We start from the raw sequence: 22195 nt of genomic DNA, 5'->3' as shown, positions 1-22195 counted from the left end.
GATGTCATATTCATATACCTTGATGTGTTCAATGATTATTGAAATGAGCTCAACAAAAACATCGAGGTTTGTTTATTAGACTATCGTATTTTTTTAATATTAAAGTTTGGACTAAAGAATCACTAAGCGCAATGAGTTGTCCAAATACACATGCTGACCATGTGAAATACTCATCTTATTCTCATCTGCCACTTATTTATGTGATCGCATTCCTTGTTTACTGTTGCTGATAATCTCAGCTGGGAACATTCATGATTCTTTAAATATTGATGCAATACGAGGTTTATTTCCTTGCCTGAACATATATAATAGGACAAGGCAACAAAACAGGACCTGCCTCACTCGGGCTACTTTCTATCATTGATGGTGACTTAAATCTTCATTTCTTTTCTTATTTTGGCTTTCATTTTATTGTTTGTTGATGACCTCTACTGTTCTCTAAGAAACAACTTTATTATAACACAAATTTCGCCTATTTGATTTGGTTTTTGAATTTGATTGCCTTAATTTATTTACTTATATATATATATATATATTATGATTATGGGTGTCCGAGCCATCTTACGTACACATCAATTAATTCTCGAGATTCTGAAATTATTAGTCGGGTAAGAACTCTAGTGACTACCTTTATTAGTAACTAAAGATAGACTTGAACTCAAAACCTCTTGAGTAATATATACAAAAGTCCCTATCAAATCATTTAATCATCCAGAGATAGTTAATATTCTAAAAATTACTGACAGAGCTTTTGATCAAAGACATTTGAAGTTAACTTGTTATATAGAAAACCCCAAATTCCCGAACTTAATGAAGTTTTACTACTCAATTTTACACATCACTTGTGAGATCACCAAACTACACAAACTCATTGAATGACGCTTCTTCTAGATGAAAATAAGAATACTGTCGAGATTTAATATATTAACTAAAACTACGAACTTTAAATCTTTAATGAGGTTTAAATAGCCCTTCAAATTCGGTCCAATTACCCTAATAGTAGTATGGCCGTATGGGTCATATCTATGATGGGTGGCTTCTTTTAATGCTCTCAATTATTTAAACAGAGGACTTTATTATTGGACTCATCTATCAAACGTCAAGACATCTACCTAATAAATATTCATATAGGGAAAGTGACTCACTCCTTACACGTATAATCACTTAAATATAAGATAACTAGACCAATATTTAATTGCTTAATTTCCACTTAATTTGCTTTTTGGTAATCATTCATAACAATAACGTAAGACTCCATCCACTTTGTTTATACGAAAAGATAATTGTCTCTTGCCCTTTTTTTCAATAATGTTGGGGCCAATTATTGAATACCAAGAAAACCAAATCCACCACCAATCTTCAGTTTCTAATAAAGTAATCATTAGAGCTATTAACAACTGATATCAAGATTTGAAAGATTAATTGAGATCCGTTTGGTTGAACAACTTGATCATTACCAAAAAAATAAAAATAAAAATCTACAATGATAGATTGCCAATTTTACTTAAAATTTTTGTTATTAATTACCAAAAATAATTGAACAAAATGATAAGATTAATAATAAAAAGAATAATACTAACCTTACTTGCTTCACTTACTCACTCATATTAATCTCCCATTTTACTCATTTTTCTTTATTTTTATACCCACCTACCACATAAGTGAGTAAAAGAAATGAGTAAGAAAGAGGCGTAAGAAAGAGGCGTAAGACTAGCATTACTCTAATAAAAACCCAATATTACAATACTGAGTTGTGAACCTGGTGAGACTCAACTCAACTCATTTTATCTTCCATGACTCAACAAATTTGGATAGTGCAACAGAAGACGAGCCGCCGTCACTCAGTGCTTCTTTTGCCTCTTTTTTCATTGCTAACGTTTGTTTCCTAACCGAGTTACCTTCCTCCGAGTCCATCAACTCTCTAATTCGCTTCTCAACTTCAGTTGAACACACAAACCCGTTTTCAGACTCCACCATAGGTAAAGCGATCTTGATTTCTTCCACTAGCAAAATCCTATTGTATCTTTGCTCAGCATAGAGAGGCCATGCCACCATTGGTACACCAGCACTCACTGCTTCAAGCACCGAGTTCCACCCGCAGTGAGTCACAAATCCACCCACCGAGTCATGATTCAAAATGGTCACCTGTGGAGCCCAGGAATTGAGAACGAATCCCCTTTCCTTGGTTCGATCCAAGAACCCTTCTGGAAGTATCGAATCCAAATCGGGGTCCAATTCTTCCGGAATGGCCATGCTTTTGACTTTAGAAGGTGGATTTTTCACCACCCATAAGAACCTTTGGCCACTTCTCTCCAGCCCCATAGCAATTTCCTTCAACTGCTCCACAGAGAACAATCCTAGGCTACCAAAGCACAAAAAACAAACACTTTGGCTCGGCTGTATGTCGAGCCACGCCAAACACTCGGGCTTACTATCACTATCACCACCGCCGCCACCTCTCCGATTATCCGATACGATTAATGGTCCGATGCAGTAGAGGGGTGGAGTGGGGCCGTCCGTCACCGATAGCCCGTCTGTCATTGCTTTGACAGCTCTTGGTTCAAGAGACTGGAACGTGTTTAGTATAATTCCTGCTGATTTTGGCAACTGAATTGAGGCTTCTAAACAGAACTGATAGGCCTTATCATCACGTTCGAGTAATGGTTTTGGCATGTCTTTGGGAGGCATGGGCGGAACGCCTGGGATATGAAGAAGGTTATCCATATCTTTAAGGCTTTTGTTGGTGTTTCTGTGAATCGTAGGAATGTAAAGGAAGAAAGAGAGACAACCAGCACCAGAAGTAAAGAATACATAACTAGGAATATTGAGTTTAGCAGTGACTGATAGTGAAGCGTAGCAGAAAAAGTCAGCGATAAAAGCACAGAGGGTGTAATTGTTGGAGATAGAAAGGAGGGTTTGGAGAAGATTAGGGTTATTGAGGAGGAGGACTTCAAAGGTGAGGGTTTCATGGTGGCGACAGGAGGAGGTAATTGATGGAGGGAGGGTAATAGTGGGGAGGTGGTGGAAGATAATGGAAGGAACAGTAGCTGAAACTTTATTAATATAAGGGGCGGTGAAGCCGGCGTTGTAGGGTGGACAAAAAATTATAATGTGGATGAAAAGTGAAGGTTTATAATTGAGGATGAGCTTAGCTAACTCAACCATGGAGATAAGGTGACCAATTGCAGGTGATGGATACAGAACAATGGCGTCCATGGGGCTTTGTGGTGTGTGTGTTCCGAGAGAGGATAAGACACGCACTTATATATGTACTCTTTAGAAGTCCGGTGGAATTCTGTACCCGAGGGAATACTATTCTTTTTTATTTACCTTTAGGCGCGTTTGGTTGGCGGTAATCTCATATTATTGGGATAATGTCATCTTATATTACTTGATTACTACGTTTAGTTGTTAAGTAATATAAGATTCTGATAATCTTCAAATACCAATAGTAACTATTATTGATAATATTAGAGTTAATCTGATTACCTCTATTTTCTTAGGTATTCTGAGATTACCAGGGTTATCATTTTTTATTACAATTTTATCCCTTATTAATGAAAATTTTAGACAATAATACCCTCATTTTAAAATAAATTTACATTAATATCCTATTTTAATTTTACCCTTATTTAACTAAAATTTTGGACAATAATATCCTTGTACTTAAAACAATTTATAGACCACTGTCACTCAGCCACCACCACCACTACCACCACCGTCGACAGCGGCCAACTACCACGGACCACCACCGAAAACTTGCCAGAGTCCCTAAAAAAGAACGAGTTTCGGTGGGAGGCTCCGGGAGGCATCGATATGGCCGAAAATGGCCAGATCTATTCTGGCCATTTCCGGCCAGATCTGGCTTGATATTGCCGTTTTCGACCATCGAAATGGCCGAAAACGGCCATATCGAAGCCTCTTCATCACGGTGAGGTACTCACGGGTGCTTTCGGAGATTTTCGGCTGTGGTTTGCGGTGGCGGCAGGAGGTGGGGGTGATTTCGTCATAAATTAAAATTTTATATAAGCGGAGGTGTTTTAGCTAAATCTGAAATATTGGGAGTTAAAAGAAATTATTCAAAAATTAATAATAAAAATAATCTTATATTAATATTTAAAAGGGGGATAATTTAGTAATTTAAATAACATACCTACCAATTTATTCCCCATAACCAAACATATTCATATAACATATCCACCAACTAACCAAACACATTTTTTTAAAAATTCCCAATAATCTTCTAAGGTAATCTATCTTCCTAGTAATCTAACATTCCTAGTAATCTAACATTCCTGAACTAAACGCCCTCTTAATAATATAGGAAGTTAGATATGTTCAATCTCTGAAAATTAATTGGATCACAATATTTGGTTCCGACATTTATTTTAAGAGTTTCTTTACGTTACGACTTTCAGAAATATCAGTCCACCTCTTTAACCAACTATATTGACTAACAGACTAAGATACAATATATCTTATTCCAAAGTTTATATATCCAAAGATTAATAAAACGAGATTAACAAAAACGTCAAGATATTTCCACAATTAGTTGTTGCGTAGTAATATTGGATTCCCTGGGGCTTTCCATAATCACAGGAGGATGATAAAAATTCCTAAATAGACATTTGAAGACAAAATTAATTTTATAAATTTCATTTTTTTTTTTTTTCCAAAACATATTCAAATTTTAATAATAAAAAAATTAAAGAACATTTCTTAACGTCAGTAAAAACATGGATGTCTAACTTTTAGAACTTCAAAAGTGTTTCTTACTTTAAACAAGTTCTTTTGGCCAATTGAAAAATCGAAACAAACAAATTCTAAAAGTTCATTTGGTATGACTTCTTTTAAGTAGAGCTTACAAAAGAAAAGCTTATTAGAATAAAACTTATATGAGTAGAGTTTTTTTGTAAAAATTATGGAAAACACAAAAGAGCTTTCTAATGTTAATTTCCCAAAAAAAAAAAGTCTTTAATATACAAGAATAGGTCAAGCCAAATTTATAAAATTGAATAGAAATATTTTTGAAAATTCAATACTCCGAATAAGCCGGAAAGAGATTATCGAAAAAGCTCAAAATTTAGGCTTCTATCGTAAACTGTAAATAACTTATTTTAAATTTTATAAACACTTTTGAAATGTAATCAAACAATCTTGAAATTTTTTAAAGTACTTATAACTTTATTTAAGCTCTTTTGACAACCAAATAAGTTCTAATAATTATTTCATAATAGATCAAGAGTAAAATAATATTTTTATTTAACTCTTAATCTAACAAGTGTCATGTGATTGACTATTCGGTTTTTACTAAAATCTAAGGTAGTTTTCTCAAATTTATTTTGAGTTTCAACGTTACATATAATATCAAATTTAAAATATGAGGCTGATCAATATTATACCAAAAGGGGTATTGGGTCTTTAGAGATGGTCTTAGAAGGTTATGCCTATGGCTATGGAAACTATGATAGCCGACTTATATAAAGATAGCTGATCAACATGGCAAAAGGCTTATTTTAGTAAGGCTCCCCTATTATACCACAAAAACACCTCCTAAAAAATCTAAGAAAAACTAGTGAAATTAATTTTGAAAAACTCAATAAACAATAGGGGTCTCTTCAATATTCTTGCCATTATCAGACAACTACTACATTTTTTAGTTTGAAGTTTGTAAAATTTTCCCTTCTATTTCCTTTAGGCCTTTAAACTTCTTTATTAACCTTAAAATTAGGTTTTTCTTAGATATTTTTAACAGGTGTGTTTGTGGGATAAGAGAAAAGTCTGGAGCAAAATAAGTCTTTCGCCATATTATCGGTCATCTTCATATAGATCGGCTACTATAGTTTCCCACGTATATAACATTACCGGACCATCTCTAAAGATCCAATACTCCTTTTGGTATAGAAAAAAATAATAAGTAAATTGCCCGAGGATCGCCAGTGAGCAGTAGGATCACATGATAATTAATTGGTAACATTGATCAGCGCACAGAGGTCATGCCAGCACGCACTGCTTCAACCAAAGAGTTCCACACGCAGTGAGTCATGACTAACAAATGCTAACAAATCTTTGTAGAATTTCTCCCAAACAAAGCTATGCAAATTAATTAACATAATTATTTTCCATCTATTACAGACACCCTTTGAACAAAGTTTACACTATCTCACAGAATCCCGATTTATTTTACACTCTCATAATCAAAAAGCCATTCAATAAACGCTCATATTATGGTAACCCCATAAAAACACTAATTTAGATCTTAAGAAATAATTATTTCCTTGTCTTAACCAAATTAGACAAAGCAACTATAGAGGAGCCCCCCTCACTCAGTGCTGCTTTTGCATTGTTTTTCATTACAAAGGTTTGTTTCCTCACTGAGTTGCCTTCCTCCGACTCCATCAACTCTCTGACTCGCTTCTCCACCTCACCTAAACTCACAAACCCGTCTTCAGACTCCACCATTGGTAAAGCGATTTTCATTTCCTCCACCAGAAATATCCTATTCAATCTTTGCTCAGCATACAGAGGCCATGCCACCATTGGTACACCAGCAATCACTGCTTCAAGCACCGAGTTCCACCCGCAGTGAGTCACGAACCCACCCACCGAGTCATGACTCAATATATCCACCTGTGGTGCCCAGGACTTCTGAACAAATCCCCTCTCATTGGTTCTTTCCAAGAACCCTTCCGGAAGTATCATATCTAAATCCGGCTCTGTTTGTTTCTTAACGGCTAGTGCTTCGTTCTTAGGAGGTGGATTCCTCACCACCCATAAGAACCTTTGTCCGCTTTTCTCTAACCCAATAGCAATTTCCTTCAACTGTTCCATAGAGAATAACCCCAAACTACCAAAACACAGAAAAACTACGCTTCGGCTTGGCTGTGAGTCGAGCCACGTCAAACACTCAGGCCTTTTATGATTTTCATCTCCACGGGAGCCACTTTTCCGGTCATCAGCTGCGGTCAACGGTCCGATGCAGTAAACAGATGGTGTGGAGCCATCCAGCACGCATAGTCCGCCTGATATTGCTTTGAGAGCTCTTTGTTCAAGATATTCAAAAGTGTTGACTATAATTCCTGCTGCTGATCTTGACCAGTTAATCGAGCAATCTAGAAAGAACTGGTAGGCCTTATCATCACGTTTAAGTAACGGTTTAGGCATGTCTTTGGCGGGTACGGGCGGCACGCCAGGGATTTGAAGAATGGTATCGACATCTTTAAAATTTTTTGTCATATTTTTGTGAATCGTGGGAAGGTAAAGGAAAGTAGACAGAACGCTAGCACCAGAAGTGAAGAAGAGGTAAGCAGGAATATTGAGTTTATGAGTGACAGAGAGAGCACAAGCGGAGAAGAAGTCTGCAACAAAAGCAGAAATGGTGTAATTTGTGGAGATAGAAATGAGGGCTTGGTGAAGATTAGGGTTATTGAGGTGCAGGACTTCAAAGATGAGGGTTTCATGGTGGGGAGAGGAGGAGATGATTAATGGAGGGAGGGTAATGGTGGGAAGCTGGTGGAAGATAATGGAAGGAATGGTAGCTGAAACTTTATTGATATAATGGGCGGTGGAGCCGGCGTTGAAGGGTGCATCGAAGATGATGATATGGATGGAGAGTGAAGGTTTGTGATTGAGGGTGAGCTTAGCTAACTCAACCATGGAGATAACGTGACCAATGGCTGGTGATGGGTACAGAACTATGGACTCCATTGATCTTCCTTTGTGTTGCGTGTAATCGCAGAGACAAAGACACTCTTCCTTACAAACCAAAGTCGTGATTTTGAAAATAATAAACTCTTAACGAAACTGGGATTTTAAAATCGCGATCAATACTATCAAATTAAAGAAATAAGATTTGATATTATTAAAGTATAAGTGGCTGTGCACAACCTTGAAACAAACTATTTATATTATAGAGTCCTGGTCATGGGTTTAGCATTAATTAAAGTATTGGCGGTGGTGCACTACCTTGAATACAATGCAATGCCGTGTACAAATTGACCAAGAGAAGGAGATGCATTAAACAATTAACACATACAAAGCAATCACAACTGTCTCTATCTATCAATTATTGATATGAACATGTGCTTTAGGTGTCCAAAAAGCCTTATGAGGTAGCACACAGATAAATGATTTGAGAGAGAAGAGCAGACCCAGCAATATTATTAACGTATGACTAATAACATAACAAATGTCATATCAGATACGAAAAGAATAACATCATATATTTCAAATTTCTAAATTTCGTCTCAAACTTTTGCATTGTTTTACTGTTATACAAATTAATGATATTTCGTTAAAAATAGTATGTACCAAATTACAATAGATACTTGAGAAAATTAATAGCCATATAAATATATAATACTGAAATTTTGTGGTCTCTCCCTCATTTAAAAACAGGTTAATAACACTGTCCCCTCTAAGGTTTGACTCAAAAATGTTTTTTCCCTGCAGTTCTCGAAACTAACGCTGGCACCCGACCATTAGTAATAAGCTGTTAAATTTGACAAATCAATGGTATTTAGTAATTGTTCAATTGAACAAGAAATACAAATCGGTTCTCTTCATTTTAAACAACTTTTCATTCTCTTGGTCTTTAAATTAGAGAAAAAGGAAAAAATAAAGAGGAAGACCACGATTTGCAAAGCCAGAATTATAAGGTCCACAAACCTGAGCGATAACATCTCGAGAGACAGGGTTGGGTGGTGGATGAAAAAATATATTCATGTGTCAGAATGACTGACTGGTTATGAGCTTTGTTCGTGAAACAATTTAAAGCCCGTTTCAAGATGGGGAAATGAACAACTCTTTGTAGTGAAAGCGTGAAACAATTTTGGTGAAGACTTTTACAAGAAACGAAAGTGTTATGCCTAAAAAATCAGGGCTAACGTAAACTCATGATAGCAAGGGTCAATCAGAATTCATGAAGGTTTTGTGCCGTCCAAACACTGCCACGTCGCGTAGGGATGAAAGAGGTAAGGCTGTCGTTAGTGGGGTAGGTGAAAGTTTGGCTTATGAGTAGCTAGGAATTGTCGACCTGCCCAAGCCCTATGCGATTTAAGGATATCTCCTATGCAGTCAGCCAATGGAAAGAAGGTTAGGAATTGTATCACACCTGCCCGATTGCAAAATCATGATTATTACCTTGAATCCCTCGACTATAAATAGAGGGCTCCTCTCTCATTTACGGGATCCGCTCAATTTTTAGTTTTCAAAAGCAGACTCTCTCTCTCTGTATTTAAATTCTCTCTAGATTGTAACTCAGCTCGTTGTACGCGATCTGACCGTAACTATCCATCAACTCAAATATAGTGGACATAGGATTCGCTTTTGAGCATCCGAACCACTTTAAAAATTGTCTTTTGTTTATTCTCTCGTTACACATTTCCATATCACGTATAATTTCTAAGTCTGCTTAGCACTTTACACGTTTGAGTCGTTGGTGTCAAAATCAAACATCAATAGTTTGGCGCTAGAAAAAGAGGGCTTGATTTAGAATCCGCTCTTCATCAGGAATCTCTGACCGATCGATCCTATCCATCAGCAAATGGCTCATGGTTTTGAAACTAAACGAACCAACCTCGACAATGAGGAGACCCCCCCGGGTACAGGATGACACTTCTCACGAAGTGCCTCCAGTCCAGCAGAGTACCATGACAGATATTCCTTTGAGCTCACAACTCGACCTAGCCGTGATGGATTACCTGAAGATGTTCAACAATACTCTCCAAACGGTTAGCCAAAGGTTAGAGTGTTTGGATCGAGTCGTACCACCAGAGTTCAACAAGGCGGTGCCACTACCAAAGACGCCTGCAGGTCGCGCAAAAGCGCGGAAAAGGGTGAAAGCCCATACCGCGCACCATACAGTGTATAAAAGTTAGGGAAAGCAAGTGGTGAACAGTGGGTTGAAGGGCTTTGAGGGACTAGCGAACACCGGTCGTGCAACAGGTAGAATACCCGTGGCATTGCGATTTGGCGACATGTCGCAGCATGAGCCATCCCATGTCACTTCGCATGGGCACTCCCACAAAAGTGCAAGGCATGAAGATTCCCAATATCACCGAAATAATGATCTCAACCGTCATCATGCAGGAAACCCTTGTCGTTCGCAGGTCAGTTCTAACCACTGTAGAGGTCGGGAAAACTCCTCGAGCCATTCAATGCCTTCACACAACCCCAGCCAACGTGTGTCAAGGATAGCCGAAGCTTCCGACCAAGTTGAGGAAGAGCCCGATTTGCGGCTTTCCTCAATCGCAACCGTGAGGGTCGAACCCACATTGCGAAAAGTGATCCTTAGGTAGCTCCACTACCTCAGATTTAAGAATTATAGCGAGCTTTAGATCAGCTTAAAGCTCAACAGAATGAGCGTGGAAAAGTCGCCGAGGCATCTCCCTTTTCTCCAACAGTGTTAGCTGCTCATTTCCCGTCGAAAGGATCTATCAGCTTATGGCAACAAATGAGCTCGTCATTCTTAAGGCACTTCTACGCGAATAAGAAGTTCTCAATGTCGTTGATCTATCTAAGCAACATACGGAATGAGAGGAATGAATCACTTCAGTCTTACATAGACAAATTCCACAAGGAACTCTACAAAGTGGCTCACACTCCCGAAGAGTCTGTTCGGACTCTCATTATTGCGGGGGTTCGCCCGCAGACTGACTTGTGGAAAGAATTGCAATCCGAGGATGATGTTTCCCACACTCGCTTCTACGACCTTACTGAGAAGTATTTTCGAATCAAAAATTCTGTGGCCACTTTTAATCGCCATGACCCCAGTCCCTCAACCAGTGCCCCTGACTAGGGAGAGAATAATAGAAGGGTTGATCGTAGATGGGCTAATAACGATCAGCAAAAAGGAAAGAAACAGCGATTTGAGCCCAAAAAATCTTACGCCCAAGTTCCCCATCGCGACAAAAGCCAATATACTCTTTTGAATGCCTCAGTGTCGACCATTCTAGATAAGTCAATGGAAGCCAGCCTGCTCGGAGAGCCAGAGCCCATAAAGAACCCCCCCCCCCCCCCTCCCCTAGAGCTAGGAACAGTAAAAAGTATTGCCTCTATCATCAGGATAATGGGCAGCACACCAATGAGTGTCGAGCTCTCAAGCAAGCAATTGAAGACCTCATCAAGCAGGGGCACTTCCAGAAGTATGTTGATGGTCTGACTCCCATTCGGGAAAAAGATCAAGAGGAACAAGGGAAGAAGCACCGTGGTCATAAGGGTCTCTACTGTATAGGGATCATTTTTGGAGGACCACACCTCGCGGGGAATTTTGGAGGTGTCCTGGAAAGGTATGCTCGGGAAGCTTGTCATGACCCTATGAGTGTGATGAGCACAGCGCCGCGACCCGCTAAGGTTCGTAGGGAAGAAGAGATTACTTTCTCAGAGCAAGACATGGTGTGATTGCATCATCCCCACGAGGATGCACTCGTCATCGAGCTTGAAATAGGTCAGTGCAAAGTCTACATAATGTTGGTGGACAATGAAAGCGCTGTGAATATCCTGTTTCAGCGAGCTTTCAAAAAAATGTAATTGGACGAGGCAGACTTTAAGCGTGCCTCTATCCCTCTCTACAATTTTACTAGGGATCATCTGATTCCTAGGGGAATGATCACACTCCCTGTCATTTTGGGTAAGACCAACGAAGTGACCAAGATAACGGAGTTCTTGGTAGTAGACTGTCTATCTGCCTTTAATGACATTCTGGGACGACCTCTACTATGAAGTTTTAAGGCCGTCACCTCCATCTATCATCTGAAAAATAAAGTTTCCCACTCCGAAGGGGATTGGGGAAGTAAAAGGATCTCAACGCGAATCTCGTAGCTACTACATAAGAGCAGTGCAGATGGCGTGTAAGGGAAAGGAATGCTAATAGGCATCCCCAAGTAGGCTATGGCGATTAGCAAGATCGAGCCACAACCCGGTCAATAGAGGATAACATGGATCCTCGCATCCAGGAGTGCCCTCATAGTGGGCCAGTTGAGGATCTATCTGAGATATCAGTCGATCAAAATGAGCCGACTCGAGTGTTGGGAATCGAGAGTAATCTCAACCCCTAACTCGCCAAAAGCTTGACGAGCTTTCTTAGAGAGAATGTCGATGTTTTTGCATGGACTCATGCTAATATGATCGGGATCAGGCCGAATGTGATATGTCATGCACTCGACATTGACAATGCAGTCAAGCCGGTTCGCCAGAACAGAAGAGCCATGGAGTCGGAGCGCTATGCTGCCTTGAAAAGTGAGGTAGATAAGCTTATTTCAAATGGGTTTATTTGAGAGACGCGTTACCCGAGTTGGGTTGCCAATCCAATCTTGATAAAGAAGCCGAACAGAAAGTGGTGAACTTCACCGACCTCAACAAAGCCTATCCAAAGGACAGTTTTCCTTTGCCAAGGATCAACCAGCTCGTTGATGCCACCTGCGGGCACAAGCTGTTGAGCTTTATGAACGCCTACTTGGAGTACAATCAAATCCCGATGTACGCACCTGACAAAGAGCATACCTCTTTCATTACAGATTGAGGATTGTACTGTTACAAGGTCATGCCCTTCGACCTAAAAAATGATGGGGTAACCTACCAGCGGCTGGTTAACCGTATGTTTTTCGAGTAGATCAGAAAGTCGATGGAAGTTTATGTTGATGACAAGCTGGTCAAGTCACATGTCGCTTCAAATCACATAGCTTATCTCATTGAGATGTTCGTGCTCTGAAAGTACAGGATAAAGCTCAACCCTTTTAAGTGCTCATTCGGAGTATCCTTAAGAAAGTTTCTAGGATATAAGGTTAACCAAAGGGGAATCGAAATCAACCCCAAGAAGATCTAAGCTCTCCTTGATATGTAAAGTCCGACCAACGGAAAACAAGTTCAGAGCCTAAATGGCAGGATAGCGGCTCTCAGTCACTTCATATCGAGGGCAACAGATCGTTGCTTGCCATTCTTTAATATACTTAGGGCCAACAAGAAGTTCGAGTGGACTCCAGAGTGTGAGCAGGCTTTTCAGAGTATAAAAGAACATCTCGGAAAGCCGCATATTCTATCCAAGCCTTTTCTCAAGGAAATTCCATTTCTCTACCTGTCCATCTCTCAGTATGCGGTCAACACAGCTCTCATTCGAGAAGAAGGCAAAGTTCAGTGGCCAGTATATTATGTGAGCAAGCGAATACTGGACGTCGAGATGTGGTATCCAGAGATGGAGCGATTAGCTTATGCCTTGCTGATCGCCTCCAGGAAGTTGTGACCTTATTTCCATGCCTACACAATCCATTTTTGACCAACTACTCGCTTAAGCAAGTTCTTCAAAAACCGAAAGCTTTGGGTAAGTTACTCAGATAGGTAATGGAATTGAGTCAGTTCGACCTACATTACAAACCGAAGGCAACAATCAAAGGGCAGGTTGTTGCCGATTTTATTTTAGAATTCTTGTACTAGCCAAATAGAGAATCCTAGCAGTCAGCCATCGAAGTCATCTAGGAAACCGTTCAGAACTTATCGACTTGGAGCCTCTATGTCGATGGTTCCTTGAACAAAAAAAGAGCCAAGGCAGGTCTTCTACTCCTCAGTCCCGAAGGGACTCGCATTCATGAAATTATTCGATTTGGGTTCCAAGCTACGAACAATGAGGCCGAATATGAAGCACTGCTTGCTGGTCTGTGACTGGCAAGGGAAATGGACCAGATGCGATCAACATTCACAGCAACTCCCAGTTGGTTGTTAATAAGATTTTTGGAGAATATCAAGCCAAGGAAGAAAACATGATCAACTATATAAAGAAAGTTAAAGCCGCACTCGAGCCTTTTAAGTGCTTCACGATCAAGCAAATCCTGAGAGACAGTAACTCTGTCACGGACGCCTTGGCAAGGATAGCCTCATTGCTAAACTCCGATGTTCCGAAAAGTATTCCAGTTCGGTACATAGAGATTCCTAGTATCAACTCGCCTGAGTAGACCGTAGCTACAACAGAATCTACCTCCTGGATGACTCTAATCATTCAGTATCTTCGAGATGAGACTCTGCTCGATGACAAGACTGAGGCAAAAATCCCGCGCACCAGAGCTGCTCGTTACACGCTCGTCAGAGATCAGCTATACAAGTGAGGTTTAGCGCCCCTCTCCTCTGACGTGTAACCGACGAAAAAGCAGACTACATTATAAGGGAGATACATGAAGGGGTCTGTGGTAATCACACCGTCGCACGATCCCTCACCAATAAAATTGTCCGCTGGGGATATAATTGGCCTCTACTTCATGAAGACACTTTCAACTTTGTGAAAAAATGTGACAAGTGCCAACGGTTTCGCGAACATGCCGCGAGCTCCTTCCCACCAGTTGACAACAATGACTAGCCCCTGGCCATTCTCTATGTGAGGAATTGATCTCATCGGGCCCATGCCAACCGGAAAAGGGGGCGTCAAGTATGTTGTGGTCGCGGTGGATTACTTCACCTAATGGGTCGAGGCTGAGCCTTTGGCCGCAATCACTACCAAGAAGGTTCAAAGACTTCGTCTCCAAGAATATAGTGTGCCGCTACGGGATTCCCCATACACTCATCTCTGATAATTGAAAGAAGTTCAACAATGAGGAATTCAAGCAGTTCTGCTTCCTCTTCTTGGTCTTCTGGCCCATGGTTTTTTGCTTCGCAGCTCGAGCAGCCACGGGCCGAGAAGCTTCTCCATGTCACTCTGTGGATGTTCGCCTTTCGGTGCCAATATGTATCCTTCCTACGGGGATATCGTCAGGGTCACCTTTGCTGGCTTGGTTCTAAGTGTGAAGATACTTACGGGCTAGGGTTCTAATGATGCTTCCGAATTGAAAAAACCATATTTTCATAAGTTGGCAGTAGTCACGAGCAATCTTGGGTCACGACTCTGCTCGAGTAGACGACCGAATGTCACAATTCGATTAAAGTATGTTAAAGCCATCAACCTGGTCGTCTTATTTTCTGCAAAGAGACAGAAAGTTTGTTAATTTCACCTGTAGAAGAGGAGCTAAGAAAAAAGGACAGTTCACAAATTGAAGGAAAGGAAAACCTACTTGGCTCTTTAAATTGGCAAACACCATCGTATGCAAAAAAGAAAATTTTTGTCTCATAAGCCCCGACATTACTGGGGTAGCCAAATATTCATCCCTCGATCAAAGATTGCTTCAAGAGGTAATAAGAGTCTTTATCTTTGCTCTTCTTCAAATAGTAAGCGCATGCGAGCTCCAGCGCTGTCAACTCACCAAGAATATTTTCGCCACATGCGATATACATAGCAACCGCTATCATATACGCATTAGGCGTCAATTGTAATGGCGCGACCTCGAAGTGGTTGAGGGTCGATCTATTGAAGGGGTGAAAAGGTATCAACACCCTACACTTAAAGATCGCCTCGGAGATCGCAGTCATTCCCTCTAGGAGATTCCGAGCTGTGTACGTCCTATGCTAGTAGACATCTACACTAAGCACGAACTAGTCCACTGCTTTCTGTATCTCGTCCCGGGTGGCCACTGATAATGTCTCTTACACGGGATCTGCTGGGGTGCTCGGCGCTTGTGAGCTCGTCCCCTTGGCTGCTCTAGTTGCTGAAGTGCCCATTACTCCTAAAGTCTGAAAAAGGCACGACATGTAGAGATGACTCAGTCTCCATACGATGTCCTGTACAATGACATGGAAGAGCAAAAGAAACCCCAATTTACCTTCTTTGACCCCTAGAAAAACCTTAAAAACTCTTGAGAATGAATTCTCAAGAATCCGTGCCCTTTTTATAAAGAAAAAAGTTCTCTTGTTACCACTGTCCAGAAACATGCATCGTGTAAGCTTACTAGGCAGTTCATACCCACAATTACCGTAAAGTCAAGCTTTAACAGAAATAAAAGAGGAAAACGAAGGAAAAATCCTCCTTACCTCTTGACTGCTGGGGACGAACTTCCTGTCATAACGAAGAGTGCGCATCAACTAGAAGAAGAACAGACTGATTTCGTGAGTGCAAGAGTTTTGTTTTTCTCTCTGAGAATTTGAGTTATGTGATAAAACTTGAGGCGAACCTGGGGTTTTATAGGGGGAAAGACGACGATTGGTTTCCCTAGTGAGCGATGCTTGGGCGGGATACGTTTCTTGCCATTGTTTACTACCACGTGTCGTTAATCCATGTGAAGAGTAACCTTCACACTTCGTGGATACCAATCAACGTTTCCCTCCATTGGAGTAACCAAGCGTCGGCGCGGTTACCTCTTCCACCTTAAATGGGCCCTCATTCGCATTTAATGCTCTGAAAGGGAATGTCGTTTTAGCATAGCTTACATTTAATGCGCATGGTTGGCACTTATTGCACAAGAGACACGTATGTCAGAATAAAGTTTATTTTATTGATCAGACTAGCTGTCAAGCGTAACGGATAACATCTGAAGAGGTCATTTGAGTAAAACACTCTTCTCCATGTATCAATTTCAAGACGACGTGATCCCTTGTTTTAAAAAAAAATGTGCTAAGTATTTTCAGGTCGCGAGCGACGGATGAAGTTCAAAGCATATTGGTATAGCACTGAGCAGGGTTCGACCCAGGTCACTGAACCAGTGGGAGAAGGCCGCCTTAGGTCACTTGTGCTATTCTTAGAGACCTATGTTGCGACCTCCTTACAGCTCGCTGGTCGGGTTGAACCACTAGTTTCACACTATCTTAACTGCTTATCTCATACAGCTCAATCAGGCGTCACCTAGGATCCTAGTTAGTAAATTCGCGTATAAAACGCGAATTATACGCTCAGTCTATAATTCGCATAATAATTCACGTATTATACACGAATTATCATATTTTATCAACGTAACCAAATAATACGCGAATTTTATATCGCAATCGTATAAATTGCGAATAATTTGTGTATAATTCGTATAATTTGGCCGAATTTTTTAAAACAAAAAAGCATTATTTAAGAAGGGACAAAGACGCCATTTTTTTTTTTTAATTCCCAAGTGCTAGTGTCATTAATTAGTCAACAAATTTGATGGCTGGAGTGGGACATACTCTGACATAGGGCCACACAATTGCGGAAGAGTTAACAAATTTACTCATACTGGGTAGCTCAAAAAATTTATGAGTATTGAAAGTGGTCTGGGGGTGGCAATTTTCGATATAAGGGAAAACATGGAATTGGTTAATATTCACAATAGTATTTAAAGTTGTAGGAAATACATTATTTAATGAGTTAAAATTTAGGTGGGCGAGCTCCTAATAACACTTGCAAAACTTTAACCTGACCAAATTTATGGCCCAATAGGAGAGGAGATTGAGAAATCAGATTGCATAGATACAATTATATATAGTGTATTTGTGTTATATTATTAGGTCTAATATTATTAGTTAATTGAATACTTTGTATTTGAAATACTATATTGATTTTAACAAGGTGATCCATGAAAAGTGCTAAAATCAGGATTAATATTACCGTATTTCTAAAAACATATTATTAACAATGTATCGTATTAAACCCGTATATACCTGTACCATATTTTTCCCGTATCCAAATTCTATGGCCAAATTTTTACAAACGTATTTTTCACCATTTGCCGTATCATACCCGTAAAATTCCCGTACCATTTTTTTCCCATACCCGTTTTTACTAACTAGGCCTAGGATAAGTCAGGTCACGGCATAATCATGAAGTTCTCAAGGTTCAATCCTTAAACCTTAAAATGGGGGCTTCTATTATGCCTAAAAAATCAAGGTTGACGTAAGCTCACGCTAGCAAGGGCCAATCAGAGTTTAGGAAGGTTTTGTGTTGTCCAGACGCTACCACGTCGTGCAAGGATGAAAGAGGTAAGGTTGTCGTCAATGGAACAGGTGAAAGCTTGGCGTGTGAGTGGCTAGGAATTGTCCACATGCCCAAGCCCTACGCGATTTAAGAATATCTCCTATGCAGTCAGCCAATGGGAAGCAGGTTAGGAATTGTACCACACTTGCCCGACTGCAAAATCATAATTATTACCTTGAATCCCTTGACTTAAAATAGAGGGCTCCTCTCTCATTTACAGAATCCGCTCATTTTTTAGTTTTCAAAAGTAGACTATTTCTCTCTCTGTATTTAAATTCTCTATAGATTGTAACTCAGCTCGCTGTACATGACCTAACCATAATCATCCATCAATGCAAATATAGTGGACATAGGATTCACTTTTGAGCATCCGAACCATTTTAAAAATTGTCTCTTGTTTATTCTCTCGTTATACATTTTCATATCACGTGTAATTTTTAAGTCTACTTAGCCCTTTACACGTGCGAGTTGTTGGTGTCAAAATCAAGCATTAACAGAAAGCAAGATAGGCACCTTATGTTGGAGTGTTCGTAGTTGGAAATATAATATGATTGAATATCTATGATAACTGAAATACATTTACAGCAAAGAGATAGGGGAAAAAGTCACATCATGGCTTTTGCCTATGTCTTCAAAGTTTTCTTCCTGACTAGTGGAAATCACAGTCACTCAGTCTTGGGCTCTCAAGTCATGCGTAAGTTTTTTTTTGGGTCTTGGGCATTCATCCTAGAGGCTAGACAATAGGCACAGGGCCCCACAAACTGAAATACAATATTTCTATGTCTGCTCACCTGCGCTACAAGCACGTCTTCTGTTCTGTTTAGCCCAAATCAATATCCTTTTGATTCTGTTTTAACTAGGGTGATTGGGTCCGAGTACCCTGAGATTTTTTGAGGAATCAGAATCAGAACCGGTTGTTTCTTGAAATTAGGAACCAGAACTGGAACTGACCAATTCTAGTTCCTCAATTGCTAGAAATGGAACTTGTTTCACAGGTTTCGGTTCCAGTTTCGGTTCCAATTCTGGTTCCGAGTACCCTAGATAATCACAGGTTTCGGTTCCAGTTTCGGTTCCGGTTTCGGTCCTGGGTACCCTAGATAATCATAGGTTCCGATTCCGATTCCGGTTCTAGTTCTAGTTCCGATTCCTGGTACCCTGGACAATTACATTGGTCCCTTTAACTTTACAAAATGACAAAAAAATGTAAAATTTACAAATACACCCCCATTTGTTTAAATATTCTCTAACAATATAACTTTTTCCTTATTAATTAATTTCAATAGTTCAAATAATTTTAATATATAGTCTTACTTTTAATATATAGTGTAAGACTATGTATTAAAATTATTCATAGCTTCTTCATTTCCAAAATCCAAAATCCAAAATGTTCACTAGTTATGTATATAGTCTAGGGGTAAAATTTATTAAAACCCCCCAATGTTGTATACTAGTTATGTATAAACCCCAGTTCTTTTCCCGGTTGCTTGCAGGGTACACTGCTACTAGTTGCTTGCAGGGTACCTTGTTACCGGTTCCTAGCAGGGTACCCTATGCCAGGTTTCGATTCCGGTTTCGGTTCCCAATTCCTGGAATGAAGGAACCGGAACCGAGGGGTCCCGATTCCTATTTTTTAGAATCGAAACCTACCCTGTGAGGACCAGTTTCAGTTCTTACTTGAAACCGGGGCCCCGGGTACTCGCCGGTTTCGGGTAGAACCTATTTTCATGCTCACCCCTAGTTTTAACATAATTATTATAATGCGATTTGATTTTATTCTCTGCACTTTTATTCTCAACGTTTTATAGGAGGTAGCAAAATATGTTATTTAAAAGACACCGCAAAAATGATGCATTTATCCTGACAAGTACTATATATGTACCAACACAAATAAGTGAAATCACATTCATCTCTCTCGCCCCATCCCCATACACACACACTTGAGTACTTGACCATTTGACTAACACTCTAACAGTAACATTGAAGAAGAGCTAAAGACGAAGATGGACGAAAAGGAAGCCGGTCATGAACTCTCATCATCGCCTATTGAGATTCTTGAAAACGAGAACGTCTTATTGGAGGGGCACTGTTGGACTGAGCTTAAGAGTAGCGGGATGCTCAACTGGGGTAATAAGAAGCTGTAAAACTTATGCTCACCAACATTACTTATGTAACGTTAATGGTCCACATTTGTTGCTTCAGTTTTTCAAACGTTCCACGTTATGCTTTAGTTTCATCCGTTTTGCAACCATTATAACTGGAGTTATGGCAGCCATTAAGATTGGCCATTAAAGCTTGATGGGAGCTTGGCTATAAATTTAGAGTTTGGTCCCTAGGTTCACTCACTCAACCAAAAGAAAAAAAAAAAAAAAAACAAAATACACCATCATATTGAGTGTTCTAAGAGCTTCAAAGAGCCAAAACACGAGAGAGAACAGTGAGTGAGTGATTGAGAGCATCAATGGCTGGAGGTAAGTTTCTTGTTTCTCCTTTATTTATTTTGATCATTTTAGTTTATTAATTTCGCATATAGGATCAAAGATTATCTAACATTTGGTATCAGAGCATACAATACCTCTGCCCTGATGTTTTGCAAAAGAAATTTTAAAGCTCTCTGTTCATGGCTATTTGAAATTTTTTTTCAAAATCAAAGTTTGTTTTTTAGTTGTTTTTCAATGCAACTAAATGTTAAAAATCATTAGGAAATTGGATTTCTAACATTTCTGGGCTTTGAAACAATCATTTTGGCGTTTAAATGGTGGATTTCCACCCGGGTTCGACTACTAGGTCTTTTTCGGGTCGGGTATCCTGTTTCAGACCCGATCAAAGGTTGAAGACGACTGGAGCCCAAGATTAATGACATGTCAGTTTTCCTTAAGTCTTGAAAACGACATGTCGTTTACTTGTTAATAAAAAAAAAAATATATATTAAATCTGACAGTTCAAAGACTTAACATTTTTGTCATTTGATTGGTAAAAGGCCTTTTATAGTATGTCTAATTTTGCTCATTTTAATTATGCATATTATATTAATTTTTGTTTAATTATATGCATTTTTGGATAAATTAAACTGTGCAAAATCCTAAATTAATTATGCTCATATTTATTTTTCATGAACTGATTATATCTTTTCTAAATTAATACATACAATTTTTGAATGAGTATATATGGATAAAAGCATGAAATTAAATGTTATGCAAATTATGCAATAGTTTATGCATAATAATAACATATTAATTATAGATTGAATTATGCAATTTATTCTTATATTGAATTTTCTTATGCTGGAGAAATATTCTCATAAAACTTAAATTTATAATGTCTTGTGATCCATATAATTTTAATTAATTAGGGATTAGCCACAACATCTTTAGTTAAATAAAATGTAACGCCCACACGGAGGTATGTAATTTAATTTATGTTTTTATAGCCCTTAGTTGATTTTGGTTAAAGTTATTTTGAGAGAATGTGAAGAAAATGCCTTAAACTTGTATTAAGAGTAAAATGGTCTTTTCACTCAAAATTAGTTGAAATTGTGGGGAGTGCAAAGAGATAGAATTTTATGGAGAATGTAATAAAAATGAGGGCGTTATGGTAATTGATTAAGGGACAAAGATGAAATTTCTAAGAAAGTGTAAGGGTAAAATAGGAAAGTATGTTTATAAAATAAGATATTAAGGGTTTAGTCTTACAAACCCCCTTATTTCTCTTCTTCCACTGTCACTTTCCTTCCCCATTTTCTCTCAACTTTTCACTCAATTTTCCAAGGATTTTTGAGGGCTTTTGAGTGGATTTTGACAAGGTTTTGATCCTAGGCAACAAGAGGAAATAATTCTTGCTCTATATATAAGATTTACTTGTGTAGAAGTTGAATTCTTATTAAGTTTATGCTTAGGGTTAAGGGGAACTTTGAGTCCAACAAGAGTAGAGAGCTTTAGTGGAGACTACTCAAGTATAAGGTAAGTAAATCCAACTCAAAAATCCAACTCATGTTAAAGTTTAAGAAATCAATGGAGTAGAGATTTCTTTAAGCATGTATATGTTATGATTGTTGGGAAATTGAGATGAGATTGGTGATTATTTATGCATGTTGTTGGATATATTTGAGTATGAGAAGTGTTTTTGATTGTATGATGATAGATTGAAGTTTGGTTGAAATTGGAAGAGTTTAAGAAAGTTTTGGGAGTGTTTTGCCGTGATAGGGATTGTGATGATACAAGAGAGTTTTACTCTCATTTTGGATGGTTTAAGAAACAAATAGAATTATAGTTAAAGTAGAGTTTGTACATGCATATTTATTGTTTGATGAAATGCCTAAGAGAAGCATGAGTATGAGTAGAAACCTTAATTTTATGCAACATTGCATATTTGCATTTCATGAGTGCATTTAAGTAAGAATTCTAAGCATGAGCC

General features: G+C 38.9%; 2 protein-coding genes across 2 annotated transcripts; both read right to left on the bottom strand.

Annotated features, from left to right (window-relative positions):
* Positions 1–1779: 1779 nt before the first annotated feature.
* Positions 1780–3317, bottom strand: LOC116127958 (UDP-glycosyltransferase 88A1-like). Its single transcript, XM_031413617.1, has one exon. The coding sequence runs from the start codon at positions 3214–3216 to the stop codon at positions 1780–1782; it is 1437 nt and encodes a 478-aa protein (XP_031269477.1). The 5' UTR covers positions 3217–3317.
* Positions 3318–6151: 2834 nt separating this feature from the next.
* Positions 6152–7790, bottom strand: LOC116128002 (UDP-glycosyltransferase 88A1-like). Its single transcript, XM_031413672.1, has one exon. It carries the CDS (start codon positions 7705–7707, stop codon positions 6271–6273), a length of 1437 nt encoding a protein of 478 aa, XP_031269532.1. The 5' UTR covers positions 7708–7790; the 3' UTR covers positions 6152–6270.
* Between the last annotated feature and the right edge of the window lie 14405 nt (positions 7791–22195).

This window comes from Pistacia vera, unplaced genomic scaffold, assembly GCF_008641045.1.
Source record: "Pistacia vera cultivar Batoury unplaced genomic scaffold, PisVer_v2 Contig196, whole genome shotgun sequence".
Lineage (NCBI taxonomy): Eukaryota > Viridiplantae > Streptophyta > Magnoliopsida > Sapindales > Anacardiaceae > Pistacia > Pistacia vera.
Note: the sequence above shows the minus strand (reverse complement) of the source record. Positions and strands in the feature narration are given on the sequence as shown.